At 45.5% G+C, this 25,529-nt stretch overlaps 1 protein-coding gene across 1 annotated transcript in view; it reads right to left on the bottom strand.

The window, feature by feature from the left end:
* LOC109854464 overlaps positions 1-25,529 on the bottom strand; it is a 91,016-nt gene that overhangs the window by 59,671 nt on the left and 5,816 nt on the right. Inside the window, exons 5-6 of the mRNA XM_020427566.1 lie at positions 15,298-15,333; positions 14,911-15,015 (exon numbers count right to left, since the gene is read on the bottom strand). Coding sequence (XP_020283155.1) covers positions 14,911-15,015; positions 15,298-15,333 — 141 coding nt within the window. The remainder of the gene's footprint in view (positions 1-14,910; positions 15,016-15,297; positions 15,334-25,529) is intronic.

Here is a 25,529-nt window from a genome sequence, read left to right as displayed (position 1 = left end):
ATTCGAGACTCGAAAATTCTTAGGCAACCATGAAGTTTAACTATTGTATCGGATGTGTTACGAACGATTCACGCGACTTAATGTTGCAAACAATCGAACAGTTCTCTGTGGTCACGTGTGAATTTTAATTCAAAATAATTTTCAAACAAATTAAAACAGATGCGCGATGTTTCACGCGCATTTAGATTAAAAACCCAAAGTAATTTTAACAAATTACAAATTTTGCACTTTTGTAATATCAAACTACAGCAAAGAATTATTCGACGCTTTGGCATCCGCACGGAATGCGGAAGAGATCCGGATTCAACTTCTGAGGCGAGGTGTCTTTTTCGCAATAAATTTTTTAAATTTCATAGATGGCAAACAGGTAGTTCTCATATACATGTGATGCAAAACAAGCATCCGATAAAAATTTTTTAATAACTTTTTGAACGTATATAATCAAGCATATCTCACGGCTCTCATTGACATGACCGAATAATTCTTTGTTAAGAAGTTTTTATTTTCGCTTATTAAATTCAAATTAACAATTACTATATGTATATATTCTTACTTTCCTCTATAAAATGTTAATAAAACTACAAAAAGTATAAACATATAATATCTCGATTTTAGATAGAATGATGGATCATTTCATCCTCCCTATCTTCCCTCAATCATTCACACCGTCGCGACTCATTCGGAGTGTGAATAGGTGCCTCCCCGCAACGAATTATACAAGGAGCGGCCAAGATGTTTATCATCCGAATGAATTCAGAAGCGTGGATCTTCAGGGGGAGGTGTGGCAAAGGGAGCGGCGGGCGAGCCGACTCCGACAGTTGGGGTGGTGTGGTGGTGGGAATCTTCGTTCAAGGTGTTGACACAACGGGAGCGCCGCGAGTGGAGGCGTCGCTACAAGCAAGCCTCATTCACACCTCCGCCTTCCTCGTTTCTTCTCCTCATCGCGATCCCTTTAACGTTGCCGAAAACACACTTCAATACCGTTCTTCTTCCAAACAGCGATGGTTTCCCAAACGCTGTGCGATTGCAAATGTTTGATAAAATGCAGAACTCTAAACTCGTAGGTTTTTGTGCGATTTTTTTTACAGCAAACGACTTATTGTGTGCGAGAGAATATTTACTTTTTACAAAAAATTATTTTCAAGTATTCAAATTATAAATATCGATTTTGATTAATCACCATTTTCCATCGGCACTCTTTTTACTTTTCATTCATTCTATACTATCTTCGTATCGCCAACAAAAGCGAACAGAGATTAAAGCAGCAGTCGCAGATTAGCAAACAAATGTCCGATTGTTCACATAATGCGATTACTTTCGTGGGCCACATCCGGTCGGGACTCGAAAAAACAGTCCCCTCGATGAGCGCTCGTCGAGGAAGGGGAAGCGGATTACAAAGTTAAAGAGCGCTTGAAAAAAAAAGTAAAATAAAATAAAAAGAGAATGACGTTTCGTATCTCCGTGCGCGATATTCGGCTCGGAGACGGTTCTCGTCTTTGACATCGGCCAATTATTGGTCGTTAGGATCATTCGGGGGTTTCCGATCGATGAAATTAGTCGTATTTGTATGCTCATCCAGGCGACGAAGGTGTGGACCGCGAGAGGGACTGAGGGGTGAGTAGGTGGAGCGGAGCGAGACCACCCAGTCCGTGTCGGCGGCGCGAGTGTTAGCATAACGCGTGGGCGCCATTCTTAACTCTTTTATCCTTCTCCTTCACCTTCCTCTTGGCACCCCTTTTCTTCGGTCGGCACAAGCGTCTTTGCCGCTGCAACTTTGTGGCCGCGACGCGAATCAGCCAGGGCCGGTCTTTTTGAAAATCGCAACCAGCGAAGAACATGACGTTGTTTTACAGACGCTTTCAGCGACTTATAAAATCGACATCGGAAATATCGCGTTAAGATCAAATATTTATTCGCATTGCATCGCGACGTACACTTTCCCGAACGAATTTCGCAAATTGCGTTCGAACACAAAATGTGAGATCCGAAAAGCCGACCCTGAGAAAACTGGAATCCAAAAGAGCCATTAGTGAGAAATAACATCTCCCGGCGGATCATTAATAAAACGGCCAAGTCACGATGTAACCGATCCGGCATTGTCTCACCGGATGAATGAATTAACCTCGTTCGTCGCGCGTCGTCCGTACAAACGCCGGATTCACGGAGACAAAAAATATTTCTGCGCGATATCGCGGTGTGACTGCCCTGCCCAAATTGATTCGACGATCGCTTTTTATATCGACTGCTTCCACCGAGACGCGAGAGAACAGAGAGAGACTACTTTCCAGAAAGATCTCATAAATAATTCCGCAGACCGTGAGGAATAATCAATAACTTCCTATAGAAATGCGTCACACAGCCGGTGTCAAAGAACGGAACATTTTGCAACAGAGTTCGCACAAATGTCACAATGAAGAAAACTTCACGATTACACCTCTCTGCGATAACGTATAGTGCAAATAGGAAACCGATTTGAGAGATATTTGAGAAGACAAATTTTATCTTTTTTTTTATCTAACGTAAACGCGTCAAATGTATCGATTTCATCATCATATTTAAACACACCTGTCCCGGTTCCGAATGTTTTGCAATCTTCTTTCAGAAGAACAATTTTTTTTTTTCCAAGTCAATTTTTTATCAAGAGATAATATTTTGCGTAACATCGAGATAACTTTGACTCGTCATATTAATCGTATACGTCACGCGTCGTATCGAAATGTTAAATTACCGCAATTACGCCGGGCACTCCCGTGAAATTAGTAAGGCGCCGCTTAAGGTAAACGTATGGTCAAATCGATATTAAAATCGCTAGGTTAAAATAACGCGATGACAAGCGACGATAGCGTCGACGATTTAAGCTCGTCAGGTGATAAGTCGGCGTAAGCCCGGCGTAATGGAAAACGTCGTGACGGGTGCGATTTCATACGCGAGTTGTCTCGTTGCCGCAACGGAGGATCGTAGGAGGATCATCTTAACGACCATCTAGATAGGTGACGGTGAAATGATCTGTAAGAAAACCGGTGGCGAATGATATCCTCGGGCGGCCATTAATCAAAGGACAGGAGCGCTAATGAACCTGCTGGAATCACGGACTGTAGAAGACCGTTCGGTTCCAGCTGCGCTCCTCCTCCGATCTCCCCGAGCTTCCCTTCTCAACGCCGCGTGTCTTCGTCTTTTGAATCCGTGAAACCTCCCCGAGGGCGAACGAATCAGCGACCAAACAAATGAACGCGAGGGTTGGCGAGCGCGTCGAAGTGATTGAGAGGAGTTTACGGAAGAAAAGTTATGTATTTGCTTCTGAAAGACGCATCATCGTAACTGCATCAGTTGGCAATGAGGGATCATAGGTGTTTGAAGGACTCTGTGCACATTGTGCATATTGCGTCTTCCATCAAACTGTCTCGAGAAAATTAGAAAGTCTTCGCAAATAAACCGATTACCGGGGAGGTTAATTTTACATTCGTGAAACGCCTCCGATATCGGGAATGATACTTTTTTTTTTTCTTTTAATACAATTAATTGCGGTTTGCGGAGGCCGACAATGTAAGTTTAATAAATAGCAAGCCTTCATTATACGCGGGGCAAATATCGTGGTCGATTCAAAATTGCACAGGAGGTCGTTCGTTCGACACGCGCGCCAATTATCCATACGGTAGATACGATAAGTCGTGCCTGCAATTTGCTTTGTATTATTTGCAGCATTGTTTTCTCCGAAATCCCTTTCTCCCTGCCGCCCCCGCCTTTATCCCAATTACTCCACGCCCCCGGGGCAACCGATCTCCACCATTATCGGATGACACGGCACGGCGCTTTTATGTTTAATTGATATTTTTCGTAACTCCCCCAAAATCCAATACAGAGGCGCCCCGGCAAACAGATATAATTCCAGGCACGACATTGCTCTCGTTAAAATATTTCCGATGAAAAATATCGCGCACAGACTGATCGATTCGCAGATTTAAAAGCGAGCCGTTTACTCGCCGAAGAACGAAGGCTTTCGATTAATTTGACGCGAAAGTTCCATTACACATATTTTAGCATTCCCCTATCTCCTGAAGCATTTCCGTAGCAATTAAAAATATCTTATCCTCGCTCGCGCCGCGTTCAATTCATATGAAAATTGTATACTACTGCTGTTCTTATTTTTTTTTTTTTTGTTGAAGAACTGTTGTTTTTTTTATTTTAAAAAATTTTTTTATAGACGTAATAAACGTCATTCTCCGCGACAGATTTATATTTTTTTTTCTATGTCGTCGTAAAAATTTGGAAACTAGATAACATCCAGAAAAAGCATAAAACTGTAATCCACTTGACTGAAACCGCCCGTCCCTTTTCTGTTTTCATGCCGAATAATGTTTCCCTCGCGAAAGGAACTCGAATGCATTTTTTTTTTTTTTTTTTTTTCTATTCTCCCTTTCCGCTTCATTCTCGATTTATTGGAACGTGCTGTCCGGGGTTACAACCGAGCCCCACCGCGGCGCCGAAAATGTTCAGCAAAATTAAATGAACAATTCGTTACGGGGAGTAACGACCTTGCGCATCGCAATGGTCACCATTTCTCCCTCGTGACCACAAACGGTGGAATACGTAACGCAACCGTATTAATTAATCACTATTTATCCACCCCTTGAGATACGTTTCGGCTTTTCTTAAACGATATTGGCCGATCCTTTTCCGCAAGGCATCATATATAATTAACCGCACCAGATATATATATCATATAAAATACAAAGAGAAAGAAATTTATGGTACTGTGTTTTTCTCGAAAAATGAAAGGCACGTGGTCTAGAAAAACAAAGCTATAAGTTTTCTAGGCGCCAGCATTTGACATTTTGCGTAAATCGGTGAGAGAAAATTTCGTGAAATCGGAACCTGCGAGACGCGCCGTCAGAGAGAAAGGTTCAAAAAGTGATACGATCTCGTCTTAACGATCGTTTAACGATGGCCATGCGGTTCTCGGATGGCGCCAGGCTCGCGTCGCATCTCGTTGCGACACGATGAGCGCAATCCGAGGACGGGAAAGAACCAATAAATTTCCCAAAGTCAGTACAGAGCTATATATTCCAAGTATTTTAACTCTAATGCGCGTCCGTGAAGCTAAAAAATATTAGCAGTAAATTTCCCGTAGGAACTGTTGCGCGCAGTTTGCGGAATGTTTTCGCGGTCCTGGCGGCGACGCTTTTGAAAATTCTCTCTCATTAACGCTGGCATATATTTTTATATACAACGTGATTTACCGAAAGCAGAAGTGCTCCGCGCGTCCGTTGTGTAAAAATTTATGAAGTTTTACGATGGAAAATATCCAAAACTTATCGTCGTTTACTTTCGCAGGAAAAAAAAACGATCATTTAAACTACGGGTAAAATATTCTCAAATTTTTTCAGCTATTTGTCCAGAAACGTCGAAAAACATTACTTCAAGTTGCGCAGACATGCTTCACATGTTCAAATTTTTAATCATTAATTTGCCAAGACTTGACAATATTATATTTTAATGTACACTTGATATATTATCTCGTCACTTTATTATTCTTCATTCGTAAATCCGCTCGCAATGAAACAGAAAGAGAATGGATTCATTATTCTGGCGTGAAATTCTGTATGTTCGTGTACCTGTGCGATCATCTCCCCTTCGAGAGCCTGAGAAGCGGAAGAGGGCGAGTCGGGCCGAAGCAAAACGGGAGAAATGGTTCGGGACAGGTTAGGGCTATAGTCAGCTCGTTAAGGTAAGACAACCGAGGCGATAGCGATCGGCTAATCTTCGCGACCAAGCCCGCTTAGGTTGCGTTTTTCTGTATCTCTTCAAGAGAGAGAAAGAGAGACAAACGTGAGCGGATTATTTGTTCCTGATTCCCCCCTCCCCCCCCCGTCTTTCTCTCTCTGAAGTAGCGCGTATATCAGAGCAATTAGAACTCGCTGGAGGAACCTGCTGCGCGACTAATTAATATATTATTTTAAGTCATTCGTAATTTACCTACTTGTTTTTCCCGATCTTTTATCGATCTTAAGTGGTATCATAAAATAGATACGTTTTATTTCTAGATTAAATTAATGTATAAATATTTAAACTAAACACGCGGAATAATTGCCTAGTGCAGTAGAAAAAAATGAACAAACATATAGAATCTAAGATTTATTTAATAAAAACAAAAAAAAAATTCGAAACTGGACACACGAGCAAGTAGATAGACTTGTTTACCCGTGACGCTGAATATCAAGCAGATCGGGCAATCAACGGCGTCGTTAAACGCCAAGCTGAAAGATAACGCAGGTAGAAGTAGAAACAAACGAGAGAAGATTAAGAGGGTGCCGTTTAATTCGAGGGTTCGCTTTCATAACAGTGATCCAGAAGGAAGTGTCCGGTCTGTGTGGGAGGAGTCGGTTCGCGAAGCTGTCGACTCGGTGCGAACGTCCCAACACGTATATATATATATATATATATACATATATGCGTGCACGTATATGTACATGTGAATATAATAGCTGAGGCGACGGACCACGGAGCACGGTCGTTAACGAGCATTCGTAGCCGCATTAAAACGAAACCTGGATCCTTATCTGTGCGGCGTGACACGATACGCGCTGCTCATGCTCCCCTCCTTCTGTATGCACACAGTGTATCCTCGGTGGTACACGCACGTTCTCTCAAATAAATTTTATAAGCGAACCATGTGCGCGAGCGTGTAATTTTTCTGCTAAAATTACGAATATTTTACGTTCTGGTAAATAAATTCAACAAACTTATTAGATTAGAAAATAAGGAAACATAATTATTTGTCCGTTCATAATTCTTGCATTTATTACGCGATGATCTCGCTCCGCATGTAATGGCGCGAGCGCGTGGTCGCATAATTAGAGTCTAAACTCGATTTAGCTTAGCGAGACGTGCGCGGCGGTGTACGCGGCGTTCCGAAGCCCGCCGCTACAAATGACAAAAACCGCCGACCCTGACACTGAAATATCAACGACGTCTCACGAATTCATCAGATCGTGCCGCCGCTAACTCCCCCACACACGACTGGCGAAGCGGCCCACCGTCGCGGAAAAAACGACATAATAAAAGATGAGAAAAAAAAAAAAAAAAGAAACTAAGCGCGTAGGAAGATATATGAAGCTTCGCAAATTTGCGACGTGGTATTCCACAGACTGGATTCTCGAAAAATCCGCAGGAAGTAAAAAAAAAAAAAAAAACGCCAGACTCTTACAAAGAACTACATTTGCAACGCTGTTGGCAAAATATGCTTTCTCGTCGAGAATCTTGAGAAAAAAATGTCTGTGGATGTTCATGCAACACGCCACATGCAAACAAGAGCGATAAAGCCGAGCGCGTTCGTCAAAATGGTGGATTCGACAGGACGAGGTCGAAAGAGATCGACAGCTTTCGACAGGGCGCTCCGCATCCTCGATCGCCGTGAACGCCAGTTTGCGGCGTGGCTGGTCGGCTCAAACGGGCGTAGCGTGTACGAACTACAAACAATGGCTTTGTTTCCACGCGCAAAACGTGATACAACTGTAAAGTAACAAATATCTCGGCGTAGATCGACACGCGATCCATCCGACACGTTTAGAGCAGGTTCTCATACAAACAACGCGAGCGGGCGCGCGCGTGTATTGCGCGTTTATACAGGAACGCCGGGGGCACCTCTCTTAGCGACTGTCATTATATGCGGGTTGTCTGCCTGTAGCAACACCCGGACTCTTTACAAATTCAAGACGAGAGAAGAGAAAGAGAAAGAAATAAGCAGATGACCCTGTAGGTCTTGACAGTAAGAGAAACGGCAAAAATTTATATTGAGTATTTAGTTACGCGAGGAATCTCCGTAATGAGCTCCCGCTTACTAATTGCATGATGTTCAATGTACATATGTGTGTGTATATGCGTCTCTGTGTATACGTCCAATGTGTATTTCGGTATTGCTATGATCCCTTCCGTCGTGTACAACGCGGTCGATTCGCGAAAGTGGCGCGGCGCCATTACAGGCCGCCGATTTCATGCAGATTAATTCTAGGCAAGGCTCCAAATTCAATGAGGTGCCAGCAGCGAAACCGACGGCTAATGATTCCCGCGTTTTGATCGCCATGCACTACTCTCGGCGATGATGTACGAGCCCGTAACAAAATCAAAGTCGCGGGGAGCGTGTTTATATTCTCGCAATGCACCTGTGATGTATGTAGCGATAAAACGCTTACACGTATAAATGCTGTTTAATTATACGTATATACGCTCCTTTAAATGCACACTAGTCATATATATATAGTACACCATTAATCATACATGCTGCATTAAACCCGTGTCATTACACCAACGTGTATCAGATAGACATTCTTTGTAATGTAATGCAACTAAAGAGTTTGTTTATTGGATTTACACCTGTTTGTAGCTCCCATAAAACGCCACCAAATACATAATGAATGAAAGTGTTGAATAAACATTTTTTTTCCTCTTTGCTCTTCGACACATCTGCGATCTCAAAGTATAAAAAACAATTTATAGCAATACAATAGTAATAAAATATATGGAAATAAAAAAACTCGCCCGATCATTCCAGGAGTCTCATAACTCATCGAGATATATGATACCAATTACTGTGAAGCTAACGCATTTTCTTCAGTAATAAACCCGGGTAAAAAGAAACGCAACGCGATAAGTCGTCATCGTTGTCGTCGTCGTCGTCGTCGTCGTCGTTGTTGTTGTTGTTACCGTGAAGAATCCGTGGACGGACTCGAATTCCAAACGGAAAAGACGTACCGGATGTTTGGGCTCGCCACTTTAAGGACATGTGGCTGGACAGATAGCTATCGGTCTTGAAGCTAATTAGCGGCGCACAGTGCGAACAAGCAAGACAGCCGGAGAGTTGACGCAGCGAGGGGAGTGTGCGGATGTATTAAACGTGAAAGAAGCGCGGCATCCCCCCCGGTGAACGTCCTGCACACACGACGCGCGTACTTTTTTTCTTTTTTTTTTTTTTCCCTCGTCTTCTTCGCTTCTCCGGACGCGGCCGGGCACCACCGGGCACCGGGGCACGATCGACGAGCGCACGTCACGAACGATTTCGCGGGTAGATATACCGTCGGCCGACGTTTCGTCGTTCCTCGTTATTACGCGCATAATTTCTCGGAACCTCGCTCAAGGCGCGGCAAAATTATGCGCGAATGCGGATCGCACCACCCTGACCGTGCGTGCCGGGGCCGCCGACACGAGTATACGCGTTACAATGTATCGGTACACCTGTACTACGACATTAATCACGTGGTACGGGACATTCCTGTCACGATGTATACCAGACATTATTCGCGCGCGAGCGAAGCGAGCGGAAAGGCGCCAGGATTATTCGAGAAATATTTAAATTAGACTCGCTTATCGCGTGTCGGCTTATATACGTACCTCTTTTTCTCTCTCGCTGTCTCTCTCTCTCTCTCTCTCACTCGTCCCGATTCCCTGATCCCGTCGGTTTGCTAAAGCCGAGGAGAATCCGCGCGTGATCATGCGATCGTCTTCTCATTGGCAGAACGAGCGGTATTAATACGGCGTATCGGCTGTATCAATCCGCGCTAATTCATCGGGCCGGAACGGGTTTGCATTTCTTATCGAAATGTCGGAGCGCGACTAGTGCGATGACGGGAGATAGATCTTGATAATCAATGACAGTTAACAATAAAAACACTTGTAACAACATATCCAAGTGAGTTATTTTTGTAAATAAAAAAGCGTGACTTTTGTGCGAGAGGAAAATTATGATCGTAACTACATTTCGATAAGCTCTCGTCGTAAATTTTCGGAAAAACTGCGATTTTATCAGGCTGTTGTGGTGGTTTGTCGGCTTTTTTTTTTTTATTTTTTTACTTCGTTTTTGAAAGAGATTACGAGGGACCGTGAAAATCAAGTAGCTTCAGAATAGCAAACAAACGAATCAGTTCATCTGTACAATGGGATGAAAATTGAAACTTCAAAGGGGGAGTCACACAGTAAATCAAAAAGGGAGCGACTGGAGAACAGAAAGAAAGAGAGAGAGAGAAAAGAAGCAGACTCGTAAAAAAAGGTACTAACGTTCGCAAGACGATCCCATATCGAGATGACGACGCCCTGGCGCCCTGATCCTCGACACCTCTCTCGACTGCGTCCCCCATAAAATCTATTCTCAGCTGAAACATCTCGAGCGGGCTACCGCTTGACTTTTTACCTGCGCGAAGAGACTTTTGCGGTTGTGACTTAACGCGTCCTGCAATATTTTAATGCGATTCTAATACATTTCTTTTTTTTCTCTTTTTCTCTCTCTCAAACAAGATTCAATTATCGAAATCGTAAATTCACTTTGATTCGAATCGCGCGTTAAATGTAACGCTAATGCAACAAAGAAAACATTTTGATGTTACGATCTGATAAGTCCGAAATGTATTCACGACGGAAGATCTCTCGCCGGAGGTGTATAATGTTTCAGTATCGTCTAATGATTCTTAATCATCTCAAAGCCATCTTTGACACACGCGAGATAAATTTAATAGTAACCATTAAACAAGCGAACGGGAATATATCTCAGGCGTGTACATTCTACACTTCAAAGCACACACGACCCATAGAGAGGCGGGACAGGTCGTTTGGTGAGTCGCCGCGAGAATAAATAATGATCTCCGCGAGTCGAATCCGCGTTGCGGATGACGGCGCAACCGCTTTCTCCCTGCATCTCCTCCAAACGAGCTGCTTTGACCGACGACGAGCGCGTCGGTTTGTGAGGAAAATTACGTCGAATAATAAGAATGCAATTACAAAATTAAACGAGATCCTTATAAATACCGAGAGAGTACGGTGAGAATGAGAGATGAAAGAGGGAGGTGGGAGAGGGGAAGGGGAAAAGAGAAGGAATCGCGAAACGCGGGGAGCAAAGGGAGGCGGAAGAAGGAACGGTTAATTTGTTGTGCATCAGCAGCACCGGCAGCTACGAAGACAAGCTACGGAGAGGATACGCCGGGGCCATACTAAGAAAATAACTAGAGATAATTACGCGCATAAATCAGAGTGTTAATATTCGGGGGCGTAGGTAGGAGGCGCAGGTAGATATATTCGCCTATAGGTAGGCAGGATCTCTCGTGGATATATACGCAGGAGGGAAAAAGAGAAAGGGGACGAGGGGTCGGACGGAGAAGAGACAGCGAGAGACGAAGGGGGTGAAGAGTGAGAGAGCGGAATAATGCCAACTTCGGATCGGTAGATCATTCGTGGCCGGTGGATACGCCTCCTTGTTAGTCCGGGTTTACTTAGTCCTTCGACGCTCCTACGACGTGCGTTACGCCCGCTAATAGCCCACCGGTAACGAACTACCGTCGGCCTTTTTTGAGGACCTTTTAAGCGAAAACGCGTTTCTCCTCTCGCGCTGCCTCTTATCGATCATGGACGTCATCGCGAGAAAGGATCGCTCCGTGGAAGTCGCCTCTGAAAGCGAATTCCTTCCCACGTTCGCCCACCCTGCCCCCCGACGAAGGGATACGCGCCACTTAAAGAGCAGTCCTCAGGGCGATATTCGTTATTTATCGGCTGCAAATGGACGGACTCGCACGGGATACTTTGCTCGGCGATGCGTGCGCGAATTATTTCTCAACCGCCGTTGATTTCCGAGCTGTCGTATCGACGATCGTTCTTGACGTTCTCGACAGCAGATTCGCGCGCGCGCACGCGCGCGGCATTGAAATTTTTCTCGACTGACGTGAGAGGGTATACACGACGAGTGATGAAAACAAAATAAAATGACAAGAAGAAAAAAAAAAGAAGAAGGACGTACAGTGGCGTTGAAACACTCATAACAGGTGGACCGATACTCGACTCGAAGATACATCTTCGAGGTGGGCGGTCCCACACTCCTTAAATCAGCCCGCAGCCACCATAACATTAAGCCCACCTCCTCTCCTCACGGCACGTCTCATCTCCCGCCGTTTATTTGTTTGCTTAGAGCGAGTAATTAGAATCCGATACAAATGGTTATTATTTATCGGCATGGAGTGGCGAGCGAGAGCCGACGAAGAAGCCCCGTACGAATGCACGTAACGGACGGACGGAGTATACCTCCTGATTGCCTGGCGTTATTAAACCGAGAGATACCACGAGATAAATACACGGAGGCCAAACCCGCAAATACCGGCCACTATATAATGTTACCGGCGATCCCTGCTAACAGCTTTTATTCGCGAGCCAGGCGCAGAACTCAATTATTAGCTTTGTCCTCCGCAAACGTGCTATTAATAATTCTCTCGTAACGTTTCAAATATCCAGCGGATGAATCTTCTAATTTTATTTGAAAATTTATATTAATCTTCTAGATATGTGTTGAGCAAAAAATCGATATAAATTTTGCTAATTATCGAAACACAATTGCTTTAGAGAAAAATAAAACTGAGATAGCGCGAACACAAAAAGTTTTATACGCGCGCGATCACACGGCGACAGTTGCAGCTGTCGGAGCAAAGAAGCGGATTCGTGGAAATAAACGTAATGGGGGTTTTCGATCGAACGGCGCACCGATCGAACAGCCGCATGTCGAACCGATGCACCCGTCGTGCATTTCTAAGGAACGCGCGCGACTCACGGAAGCGAATCTATCGCGATGCCAGACGCGTCCGTTAATAAAATATAATGAGCACGCAGCGCCCCGATGAGGCGTATGCCTACATCTGACCCACAGAATACACTGATCGTCTACGACATTCGGTTACAAATCACGTAACCGCGTGTGAACGGGTCTATCTTTATACGGGCTTGTAAAAACATAAAAAAAAAAAAAAAAGAAAAATGCACAGACAATTCTTTCATATAACGAAAGAATTACAAGATGTAAAAACAGTCTAATGCGATAGCTGCTTCACACACTTTAGTTGAAAACAAAAATACTTGGTGTTATTAATTATTCGTTACGTTAATAAGATTTTCTTGTGAGTGATATCGTTATATTTGAATATCGAATAATCGTCGGATTTATTTATTCCGGCGAAGCATCTATGGGGGATGAAGATATACGCCAGGGGTAACGTTGATTAGCTCCGGTGTTGATTTAATTACCGAGAGAGTAATTGGCATGCCTACTGACGATCTCTCCCTTTCCCTCTCTCCCTCGACATCGACACCCCCTGTCGTTTACTTCACCCGCTCTCCGGCACCCTATCGCCTCACGCCCTCTGCAGCACAAACTGTTGCATATTCATCGGCGATAGATTATTATATATACGTACATGTCGAAGGCTTGCAACCAGGAACAATCGGTCTCGCAAACAGTATCTACGATATAGTGAATTTACGCGATAATATGGCGAACACATTTGCTTTATGCTAATCGAACCGTGAGTTTTTCCCCCTATAAAATTTACCGACTCGAGTCTGTTTTTGTTTTTTTGTTTTTTTTTGCTTTACGCTTTTCGAATACCTATCGTAAATTGGCTCGTTCGCTTGGTTTATCGTACGTGCTTCGTAGAGAATATGTGCAAATGAAAAAAGTCAGAAAAACGAACAACAGTTTTCGTTGCCAATTTCCGGGAGTTCGAGACACGTCGCAAAAAGGGCACCGCGGACGGTTTAGGTTCGCATACGGCGGGCGGCCATAGGCGAAACGTATATCGCGGCGATGTTATCCGCAAACACGCGGGTTCGGCCAATTTATCCCAAGGGATGAGGCCGACGTGGCTCGGCGGTGGTGGGTGTGGGGCAACCTTGTCCAGCGGAATGAATTCAGCACGCAGCCCCCGTGCGGTCGAGCCGCCTCTACCCCTTTCGCCAACCACCGTGCAACGTCCCCACCTTCGGATCACTTCACCCCCCTTCTCATCCGCTCTCTTCCTCTTTCTCGCCTATTCGATAGTGCGCGCGCGTTAAGCTTGCTACAAATTGTCCAGGTAGAAACGTGTGTGATAATAGATATAAGATATAACAGCGTGTTGTAATATTGTAAAATATTAAAAACAATTAATCTTCTTCGATCAATTTTTCTTTTACAAATAATAATCTAATTTTTAAAGAATATTTATAAATTTCAAGTTAAGTAATTTGCTATTAACGCTCACACAGAACATGTTGTGTGAATGTGTATATTTTATGTTTTATTGAAATAACTCTCGTACGCGTTTGTATCACACGAAGGAAGCTTCGTGTTGTCGAGTCCTGGTCGAGAACACTTGACAAGCGACAATTTATAATCGATACAAGTGGTGTGAATAGCCCTTAACCTGCTACCATCCGCCACTTCTGATCCGCTCCACATATCGCTAGCCCGGTATACAACGGCCGCCTGATTGCCACGGGGGCTCTTAGATTTATTGACCTGTCAATGGCGGCGCGCGAAAACGGCGAATTTACAACGCCGCAGGTGTTAAGTTCTGCCGTGCGTGTAATAACGGCCTGATCCCCAGGCCTATACGGTAAGCCACACCGTAATTATATTTCCGAACCTCCCGCCCGCTACCTTTGTCATTATCACCCGAGGTGGCGTAGCCGTAATTCAATGAGATCCATTGCACCGGGTCCGCGCGCGTGTGTACGTGAGCGATAAAGTCCAGATAAATGGCGCACGAAATCTAGGAAATTTTAGCATGCAACGCGAACGTGGCCCCCGCTACCAATCATACAATTTCTTACACACCGCGTGTTCCGAAATTGTCTCATTTATCTTCTTTCTGTCTATCCGTACTAAAGTTCCAATTGTAAAACACGTTAACGTTACATTTGTCTACACCTGGAGAAATCACGAGCGTGATAATTTAGAAACAACAGAGTAACTAACAAGTGTAGCGCGCGATGCGAGATATCCCGAAAATGTTATCCAGGCTCGGATTAGCCTCCCTCGTGAGCGCGAACGCGCGCGAAATGATTTACGACTCCGCGTCTGAATTTCACGCGGCGCGCACAGACAGCGAAACGACAGAATCAAAAACTCACCTTGAGCCTGGTGAGACGAGGTTCCTCGGCTGCCAGCTTCGCCAGTGCCTGATAGTCCCCCTGCGCCGCTTTGACCAGCCACTCCCGCGCTTTTGCGTCCAGTTGCTTCGGAAAAACATCGGTCGCGGCGATTATTAGCGATTAATGGCGCGAGGAATCTCTTCGAGATCTATCAGCTGCAGCGCGCGCAAGATTGAGCGAGCCCGGTCCGATCGAGAGAGCGGGCGAATTTTAATTAAGATCCCCGGCCACGATCTCTCTGGCGTGCATTTATCAGGAGCCGATGGTGTACACGTCCGACCGGAGAATTACGCCCGTATGTAGCGTCGCTCTCTCGTCGGATTGGCGCGCGCAATAATCGCGATCTGCGGTGGGTGATGAACTTACCGAGGCAACGGAAGCGCTGTCATCCTCGTCGGCGCCCTGCGGAGAAAAAGAGAAAGAAGAGGGTTAGAGAGTTGATCCCTCGTCGAAAAATCAACATTACGCGCTACGTCACGCGGACGCTCGCGTACGCGGGACACGCAGCCGCGCGCAGCGAAAACCGGTCCCTCTGTATATGGCGTTGCTCTTCTCGTCGGCGCACTCGCCGGAGAGTGAACTCTCGCTATAACTCGCGTGTGTGCACGCTGGCGAGAAGCACGAATTGGCAAGGGCGAGGAAGGGGAGGACGACGGGGTGGCGGACAAGAGGGAAGAAAATGCGTGAGCGCAGCGGGAGGCCACGAGCACGGGACGCGCGCGCGCTTCGGCCATCAGATTGATATACGGATCCAATAATTGATTCTCCGGCGCAAGGTCTTGGGAGGCTGCGGACTGGTCGGGCCGCACGCACTTACGCAACTCCCGCTGTCGTCCGTCGTCCACAGAACAGACGTCCCATTTCGGAAACTGGCGTCCCTCGTACGTTCGACGAATCGAACGATCTTTGATTGCGATTATCGAAGCGATGGAGCATAAAGGCGCACTTAAGATGCTCCCGATAAAATTCTTATCACGCGTATCCGTTTGCAAAATTCCGCTTTTAGACGAAGAATCCACACTCCAAATAATTACGTAATTTTTTTTTTTTTTTTTTTAGTTTTATTTCTGCGCGTTCTCAGATTCATACTTCGTACAGCGCGATAAATTCTCAATAATATCCCTTGAATCATGAATAACGCTCTAACGAGAAGCTCTCGTCGTTTACGCGCGCGTATATACACGCGCGGCGCCGATCCCGCTGCTGCAACGTTCCACGTTATACTTACGAGTATGTGCACGTGGTGGATACAGCAGAATGACGCGACGAAGGAGGTGGCGGTAAGAAGTGGGAGGAGGAGAGGGTTCTCTCTTCTGATCCCAGGAACGTTAAACGACTACTCATCCCTGTTAAACTGTTTGTATTTTCACTCGTCACGGCCACGTCGGTTGTTCGAGGTGCTCATATCGACACTCGACCCCGAATCGATCGTGACTCTTCATAAATTACTTGCACGGGCCGACCGCGCGGGAGATGCGCGTTTGCACTTTGGCCGAGTCATCATTAGCCGACCACGATATATCTTTATCCATCGACAACATCGCGCGTGTCCTTAAGTGAAATCACGATTCGAAGGCCGCGCGTCGATAGAGGCGAGACGAGTATGCCTGGCATTCCAACATTAATCCAATTCTCCCTCCCTCTTGTTAAAAAAAAAAAACAAAAAAAAAGAATCGACGATTGTGTCGATGGAAAACCCGGAGTTGTTACTTTCTCTCTCTCTATCTCTCGGAGAGACTCTCTTCCGGAAATTCTGTCTTCTCAAAATCGTGCTTGAAATGATAGTCACTGACCCCCCGTCGCGTCAGGTGGTGCATCGAAGGTGCGTTCCCAGCTTTCGTGCGCTACGTGTGCTCTCTCGCAAACACGTCTGTACGCGTGCGAATGCACAGATGCACGCTGATAGCACGGACTTTGTTATATGCGCATGCATCACAGAGACCATGCTTCATCGGCGACGCAACAATTGTATTTGCTTCTTCTAAAAAGAACGTTAATTCCCGACAATGGCGATGGCAAACAAACGCAGGTGAATAACATTTTGATGTAATCCTTTCACATTTTCGCAAGTGTCTTATATATACACTCATTAATAATCAGCGTGTATCTAAGTGAAAAATGCGCGCTTCTCTTGCGTAAGAGCAGCTGCTAAAAGAATGCATAAAGATCCTTGATTAATAATGAAGTATGTAGAAACGCGAAGCCGAAATTCGAGCCTCGAAAATTCTTCCTCGGATACTTCGTGATTAATATGCTAATTGTCGCGAAATTATGCAAGCAACGAGGTCCAGAGAGAAAGAGAGAAGAGAGAATTCGTCGACATTTTACCGAGAGTCACAGAGATTTCGAGAAGAAGATAGAAAGCGGTATTGAAAAATCTTCAATCTCGATATTTGAGAATCACGTGCGTAGCGAGAGATTTCGTTGTTTGGGGCGCTGCTGATTGATTTTTTAAGCGATTAAGAGATACGACCGGACCGATTTTCGATGAGATTCGTCGGAGGAGAGGAGGCAGGGGACACTTGTTCGCTCGTATCTCCGAGCTCGGAGATATGCAAATTTTCTCATCCTCTTGTGGCGCGAGGTCTTCACGAATGATCAGACAAACGGACCAGTCAGCGACGGCGTGGTCACAGCGTGCCATGAGCCATAATGGCGTGGTTATCAGATAAGCTTATAAGACCCGGGTAATCGTAATAGCATCGCAATGGCGATTTCTCCGGCTCCGTCGCGAGCGACGAACGGAGGTGGAAGCGGCGAATGAGCGATGAACGCCAGACGAAGAGAGAGACGAGACTCTCGGTCTCTCCTCTCATCAGCAAGTCATTGTTCCACGATAATTAATATTTTAATTGAGATCAGCGAGAATTAATTAACGCAACAGGCCTGTTAAAGTCGTTCGCCTGAACCGATCAATCGCGATCCTCCTCTAACGCGCTTGTCAGAGAATTAAGATTTAATTCACCTTCGTTGAACGTCTTCTAATATCTCTATCAGACATAAGAGTCGTTGCGAGCTCAATGTGTGATTTGTAAGAAGAAAAAATCGCGAATAAATTACTCTTATCTGGCGCGCAAGTCCAAATGTTTCCAAAACAAAACAAGAAATTATAGATAAATTTGTGTTCTCGATGAATACGCTAATGAATTATATATTCGTCTACTTATCATCGGAAAATAATCTAGATAGCTTCTGAGACAGAAATACTCTCTATCTTAATAGCGGATATATGTACGCGGATGTATGAACGCTCGTATATCACATTCGTAATCGGATAAAAAGCTAACGACGCGGCGCGTACAAGCCGCATAATCACTTAGAACGTGATCCTAGCACGAGCGAGCGCCGGGCACGGGGTATCATAGAAATGGATACAAAGGGGCCATCAGCAGCCCGCGGTAACGAGCCAGCTACCCGCCTCGTCGTATCCCCCATTGTTATCGCTCTTCGTGGCGCATCAGCGCCGACTCAAAAACACGCTCTCCCGGCAGTTAAGCCGCGCACATTCGCGCGTCTAATTCCGCGAATGTGGCCAGCGGCAGGTACTCAACTACTCAGCAGCCATGCACGTGCTTACTCGCGCCCCTCATCTCCCGCTTCTCTCGTTTCTCTTTCTTCTTTCTTCTTCTCGCACATTCGCGTTTTGAACAATAAAAGGAATAGCGCGGCGCAAAGCGGATAGCAAACGCGCGTTCTCTTCAGGGTGGAAACGTTTTAATAAGCGGACGTGCGCTGCCCTCCGAGGGGGCATATAAATATATTCGGTTGCTCCGACGGCTCGAAATATACTCTTCGCGGTGCGAAAGAGCGAGAGATGCGATGCGAGAGAGACCGCGAGGGTGCAACGGGGGCGGATATATATCGGCGAGAAACGGCGAAGGGTGAAGAGCGGGGAAGAGAGGCGAGCATGGTAGAACGAGAGGCAAAACATGTTGCGGCACGAGCTGCCTCGAGAGCTCCGCGGAATTAGCTTTATTATAACCTGGGGGCCATCCATACATGCCTAACAGCGCACGAACATTCGCCGGCCAATAAGCCAAATGCTAACCAAACATTTTCGCGACTCGGCGCACCCTACAATTCATCCCTCCCAACGCGCCCTTCCGCGTCGCGATGGAAAGGTCCGGCAAGGAGAATCGATTTCCCCTGATTAAAGCGAGATATGTATATTTTGAAGTAACCGTTGCCGATGACGCGAGCGTAACGACGATTCGTTACGCTTAATTCGCGGTTTACACATTTCAAAGTAGAAAAAAAAAAAAAAAAATACCCATTAAAATACATGACACGAAAACTTATTCATGTTTTCTCAGATATGAATCTGCTAAATTCGAAAGTTTAAGATTTATTGCCATAATATCGCGATTCTGTCTAAGACGTACAAGCCTAATACGAGATGATGCGCCAAAGCATTAAGCATATCTTTATCGCGGCTGCGAAGGAGTTCCTCCTATCTATCCTTCTAACGATCCTCTCTCTCTCCTCTTGGGAGGAACTTTTCTGGCCGCGGCAGCGCCGTGAAACGATTAGGCCCGGATTAGTCGAGCGCGCGAGATCGATTATGCGATCCTGCGGATAACATTGGCCTGATTTATTCCCCTAATGGGCGTTCGCGCATTCATTTCGAGGCCGTGCGAGGCAATTCCACGGGGCTTCGTCGGATGGCGGTGCCCGTCCTGCCGCTGACAGGAAAACTCTCGCTGGGTGATTCAGCGTTCGGTTCGGCGACGCCTCCCAACGACCACCATAATGCCTACCTACCTCGGATACCCACCTACCTAAACGCCATTTCCATCGTCGGGGATCATATAATCCAAGGTTCGGTCGCGAGCCGAATGAAATCGCGTCGAAATACGACGTCAAGAGACACTGGGCGCGAACGTGCGCATGACGATTTTAGTATCTGACTTGCGTTTCACCCGCATTACCGATTATCCTCGCCTGTCTAAGATTAAATCGCGATCGATCGTTCTAATAATTCAATTAAAACAAGAAACACACATAGACAGCAACAATATATTGCAATTTACAATGCTGTAATATAAAAAAAAAAAAAATACAGTAATTTAACATTTTCCTGCACGGAATGCGTAAGATCCAGATTTGACTCCAGGTCGAGGTGTTTTTTTCGATTTTTTAATTTCCATAAGAAAGAGAATAAATTGGATATTTCACACACATGAAATGCAAATCATTTTATATACGTATGTGAATTTTTTGAATTAAAAATTTTTGAATTAATTTAAATTTCCGTGTGTATTAACTTACATGTTTAAGAAAAGTAAAGAAATATATAATTGCACGTACATCCAATAAGTTGACTCGTATCAAACTTAATATTGTATTTAATTATATATATAAAAAAAAAAAAAAAACAGCTTTTTTAACATCGCACACCCACGCAAAACAGCTACAAACGCGAAAGCTACAAGCTGATAAATCAACATCCGTCGCGATAAGGTAAAACCTTTTTATATCAAATTTATGACTAATGTGCAGTTCCGATTTGCAATCGGCCACTGCGCGGAAATTTAATTCTTGTCTGTGGGACGCGCGCGCGTCGCGCATATATACAAGCAAGCGGAATTCGACAAGTCGGAAGCGTAGAACGATTACACGTTGGCGGGGGAAATTAGCGATCGCGAGCGATTATTATCTCGTGCAGCGGCGTAAAGGGTGATTCATAACCTCGCGCCTCGTATTTTCGCGGACGGCACACGTCGAATTTGGTCCGGATGGGAAACACGGGGCATCGAACACCGCACGCTCGCTTCGGCCGGCCCTCTGCTCCTCCAACCCCCTCCGTTCATCGTTGACAGGATTATATTCGTACGTACCTACCGTGTTCCTACGGTGTACCTCGGTCCCGCAATACGCGTCGCGCGATCATATTCCCGTCAGCTAATAAATTTACCGCGGTACTCGAGCGCACGACTGTCGCCGCGCGATTGTCATCGTGCGATTGTTCTGCCGGCGGTGTCACTGTTTCGAGGGGATTTCACCGGCGAACCGCTACGAATCGCCACGACACTTCCCCGATAAAGTCGTGATCGCACATATCTTGTAGACACGATCTCAGAAGAATTAATTCTCGTGTAATACAAATTCACGTGACAACTTTTCGAAAAAAAAAAAAAAAAATTACACGGAAGTGTAATAAGGGATAATATCGCGAAGTTGAGTTGAACTAGCATGATGATAAATGTCTCGTGAACAGCATTACAGACCGGTAGTGCTGACGTAAAGTACGATAGGAAGCTGCTGGACGGAAGAAATCCTAATGGGCGATGCGTTGGAGCGATAGAGCCGTCGTGAAATTAACTTCTCGAAAAAGGAGAAAACCGTTTTGACGAAATGACTGGGCGTGACGAACGCGTGTTAATCTACCGCCAATGTGTGTTATGTAATAATACAACGTGCGATTACAACGTAGATATACGGTCGATGCCGCATAGTTAATGAGAAAATTAAGGCATATTCAAATACAATGGGAATACATTACCGTTCATGAAGACATCAATTAATGAGATAAATGGTTAGAGAAGAAGCTTCTTATTTAAGTATTGAAAAAAAGATTGAGGAGAAAACCTGTTCGGTTACACCATCTACGTGTGTGTATTCATTCACGAGAAATTTCGCGAGATGTTTAATTTAGTGATTTAGCGGCGAGAAGACGAGGAAGAGAGGCGGTTGGTCCCCTTATAGCTGCTCGGTGTACCACGATGAAGGTCGAGCTTAGCCGCCTGCGCGGTTTCGTCTCCTAACGAGTTTATCGCATCCTCTTTAACGTTATTAACACGGGCTAACGAACTGGAAGTGCCGAGTCATTCAGGACCTATACCGAACTACGGCAGAGAAGACCACGGCGGTTCCGCCAGGTATACACACCTGTGTATACACGCGTGTCCCGAACTTCACGCGGGCGTGAGCGTGTGCGCGCCCGTGTGTGTATGTATGTACGCGAGCTTGTAAGTGCAGGGCGAGAGAGACGGGCGTTTCGACGGCGCGAGTTACGTGTATAAGGTGGGATAAAGGTACGTATAGATACACAACCCGACCTGTCTGTGCGGCCCTGATACCCGGGTCTCTGGGCTAATTCCGAGGTGTAATCTACGGGTACCATCTCAATGGATTAGCATATAGATAGCGAGGTGGACTGACCGTATATATGCGTACCTAGACCACGCTACGGGGGCAGGACGCGGGCATGTCCGTTTTGGTCCCGTGTCCTCCCGTACGTAAGGGAGTCAGGTGGTGTTGCAGCTACGTTCTCGCGCGCGATTGTCACGAATAAACTCTCGACATCTTGCGTGCCCGCGCATTGATGAAGCCAATTAAGACCGATACAATCAGTAACGATAAGTAATGCGGAGGTATCTCTGCGGTCGAGAAAAATTTCTTTTCGATTTAAATATTGTGGACTGATAAAATGAACATAGCAGAGAGAGGAAGATAGAGAGAAAGAGAGAAAGAGAGAGAGACAGAAGACAGTATGGTTCATGATATAAAAGCTTTCTCTCTCACTCACTGATAAGTTTAAATATTCATCGAGTTCCCGAAGGTTCTACCTTCAAGATTTTTATTCGCACAGCTCAGCCAATTCGAGTTTCTGCCACATCGACGTGACTACAGAAAGACACGCCATTTCTTTCTGTGGAGACTTCCGTCTCGGAGATCATCGGCGGGATAAGAAGCGTCATCGACGCTGATGGCAGCGGACGCTGGATTACGAGAGAGGGCGGACGGGACCGTGGACCCGGGGCATTTCGCCCGAGGTGATTCGGTCGCGAGGTAATTTGTGCTCACAGCGGGGCTGAGCAAACACGCGCGGCGGGGGTGCTTCGAAAAATTAAATAACTCGATGACTGGTCACATTCTCGAACGCGCGCGGCACATATAGCTCTGGGACCGAACGTGCATACATACATATGTACATCGACGGTCCCGAGATGTCCGCGAAGAAGGGCGCCTCTCCGCTGAATGACGTGGCCCCTCTATTGTGGCCCCTTTCCTCTTTCTGCCTGGCCTTTCCTCTTTTCTCTTCTCGCATTGCAAACGTGCCCTCGAATCGAGCATCCCGGGGGAACACCGTGGGCCTTGTGCTGCCTAGGACGGTTCCAGAACTGTGCCCAAGAAGCGAGCGCCGGCCTCCCGCGGACTTATGAATACAAATAGCCGCTCACTGCGCGACTCAGATCCCTGATAAGGTACGCTCCTGGCTTACCGTGCCATCGCGCGGCGGTATAAAGTACGAGCTTAGGGCCGTCGCGAGACCCCATCTCTGACGTACGACCGTTTAACGGCGGATTATCCTCACGATGAAGAAGATTCGGATCGACCGACATCGGCCTTTAGATCGATCTAAGACCTAAAAACTACCATAATATCGCGAGTCGCGCGAAAGAAGAAACAAGTTGAAGACAACAAAACAAGTTGCGCGCCGGTATTTTGTTTTGATAAAACGAGCAAATTCACGCGCGTCAGTCGAAATTCATTCGCGTGAAGAAGGTATGCTCGGGATGCGGTTGACTTTCCGCGAAGCGTGAGCAAAATAAACACGAAAATCGGCAAGTTGCTATTATTTATTTCAGTAGAATTTGTTTTGTTTCGTTTTCTTCTTCGTGTAATGACAAAAGTTATGATACGATAAAAAAATAAATAACAAATAAAAAGATAATGAAAAAATTTCGGTCCCACGGTCAGACCACCAAGAACCAACCTATGACCCGGAAGGGCGGCGCGCCCGACACGACACTGTCATGACAATCATAATCAGTCAGCTTTTTGATATAGTCTCCGGATACTGTCACTACGGGAGACGAGACACCCGCGGACGAATGCCAGAGTCCACGCCATTCAATGAGAACGGCAGGGAGAAAGCAATCAACGAAACTGATACTTTAATATACGCGTCTCTTCTAAAAAAAAAAAAAAAAAAAAAAAAAAACAAATCTTGTTATCTTCATCTTGTGATCTTTTTTTTCCAAAAAATGCGGTGGTTGATAGATTAATCGACGTAAGACCAGAAGTCTAAGTTGGTATGAAAACGCGATGGGGGCGATAGGAATTATGAAAAGACAACACCCATTGTAAGCCGCTTGTTGTTTTCTTGTGCGCGCGATCCTGCGTGGCAGATACCTCTCGGTATCGTACTCCTATTACCACATAAAGAGGCCCAAAGAATCCTCGCGGAAGCAAAGCGAGACGAGGCGGAGCGAGGCGTCGTCGCACTGAGCAAACAAATTTAATGCGCGTGCATAACGACACCAATTTAAATGATAATGCGCGGTGTGTGTGCCTTCAAGATTAACTCGTAATAGGCCGGAATAAATGTCGGCGGACTTGTTAGAGGTGTATCTAGTCGCTCGCTACACGGGAACAGTGGGTGCTAACTACTCTTGTAGACAAGCTTGTTTATATTGGTGCACGTCGTTGTGGCGCCACAAAGACTTAAACGCGTAAATTTGTATACCTACGCGCATTTGGCGTTTGTTGCCAAGAAAATTGGGTTGTCGTTGATATCACAGTTCGCTAGAAACCTCTCGACATCGTTATTAACGCGATCGCAATGAGTTATCGTCGTGAGGCGAGCATCGCGCGCTATTGTATAACCCGCAATTATCTAACCGGTTATTAAATTTAATCGGTGATATTTAATTATCGTCGTGAGACGAGGTGTTGCCGTGCGTATTAGCGCTGCGCAATAATTTACTCGATTATGTACAGGCACGTTCGATAACCAATAATCTTTCGGCGCTAATCTCGAGAAGCGCAATTCGAGCGCGCGTCTTCTCGCAAATTGATAACAACCGATAATTATGCGAATTTTCCTATGTGTTATGCGCGCGAACACGATAGCGCGGTGACAAAGAAAGAGATAATTCACGCTGAAGAGAGAAATGATACCACAGTCGCGTTTTATATCGATAAATTCCGACGGTAATGAGTGGACTTATCTCACGGACGCTTATCGACTGGCACTCCTGCCCAAGTGGATTTGCCTAATTAAAGAAACAAGATGTAAACGATTTTATTTCCATCACGGTTCGCGCTATCTGCGTATCTGCCGACCACTCTTGGAACGAATAAATGGGTTTCTTCGGTTTATCTATTCTCTTTCTCACTCTCTCTTTCTTCAGAAACCCGAGCGACGTTCGAAAACCACCACGACCAGCTGCACCTGTCAAGCGCTCTGTGCCGTTAGTTTGATTAATGATAGAAATATTTCTTGAATAAACAAGGGAGTGTGCGCCCAAGCTCGCTGAACAGATTGACATTCTGATATACTTGGGAGAGCAGCAACAATTTAGATTTTACGTAAAAGATATCTCGCGCGACTCCGGCAATTGCTCCGTGAAAACGATACTTAGTCATTTCAAGTTAACTTCCGTTGTATGTGTGTGTGTGTGTGATTTCTCTCTTAATACGTCTCATTATACATACTTGTTTTAAATAAATATTAATATCCACATATTACTGTATGTTTTACGCGCGATTTACTTAATTATAAATTATAAATATTAAACGCAAACTAATTAATGGAATTAATCACCATCGATCAAGAATCGACGAGTCTTCGCGAAGTAAGCTACACGAGA

Source organism: Pseudomyrmex gracilis, unplaced genomic scaffold (genome assembly GCF_002006095.1).
Source record: "Pseudomyrmex gracilis isolate BER0280 unplaced genomic scaffold, ASM200609v1 scaffold_67, whole genome shotgun sequence".
Classification (NCBI taxonomy): Eukaryota; Metazoa; Arthropoda; class Insecta; order Hymenoptera; family Formicidae; genus Pseudomyrmex; species Pseudomyrmex gracilis.
Note: the sequence above shows the minus strand (reverse complement) of the source record. Positions and strands in the feature narration are given on the sequence as shown.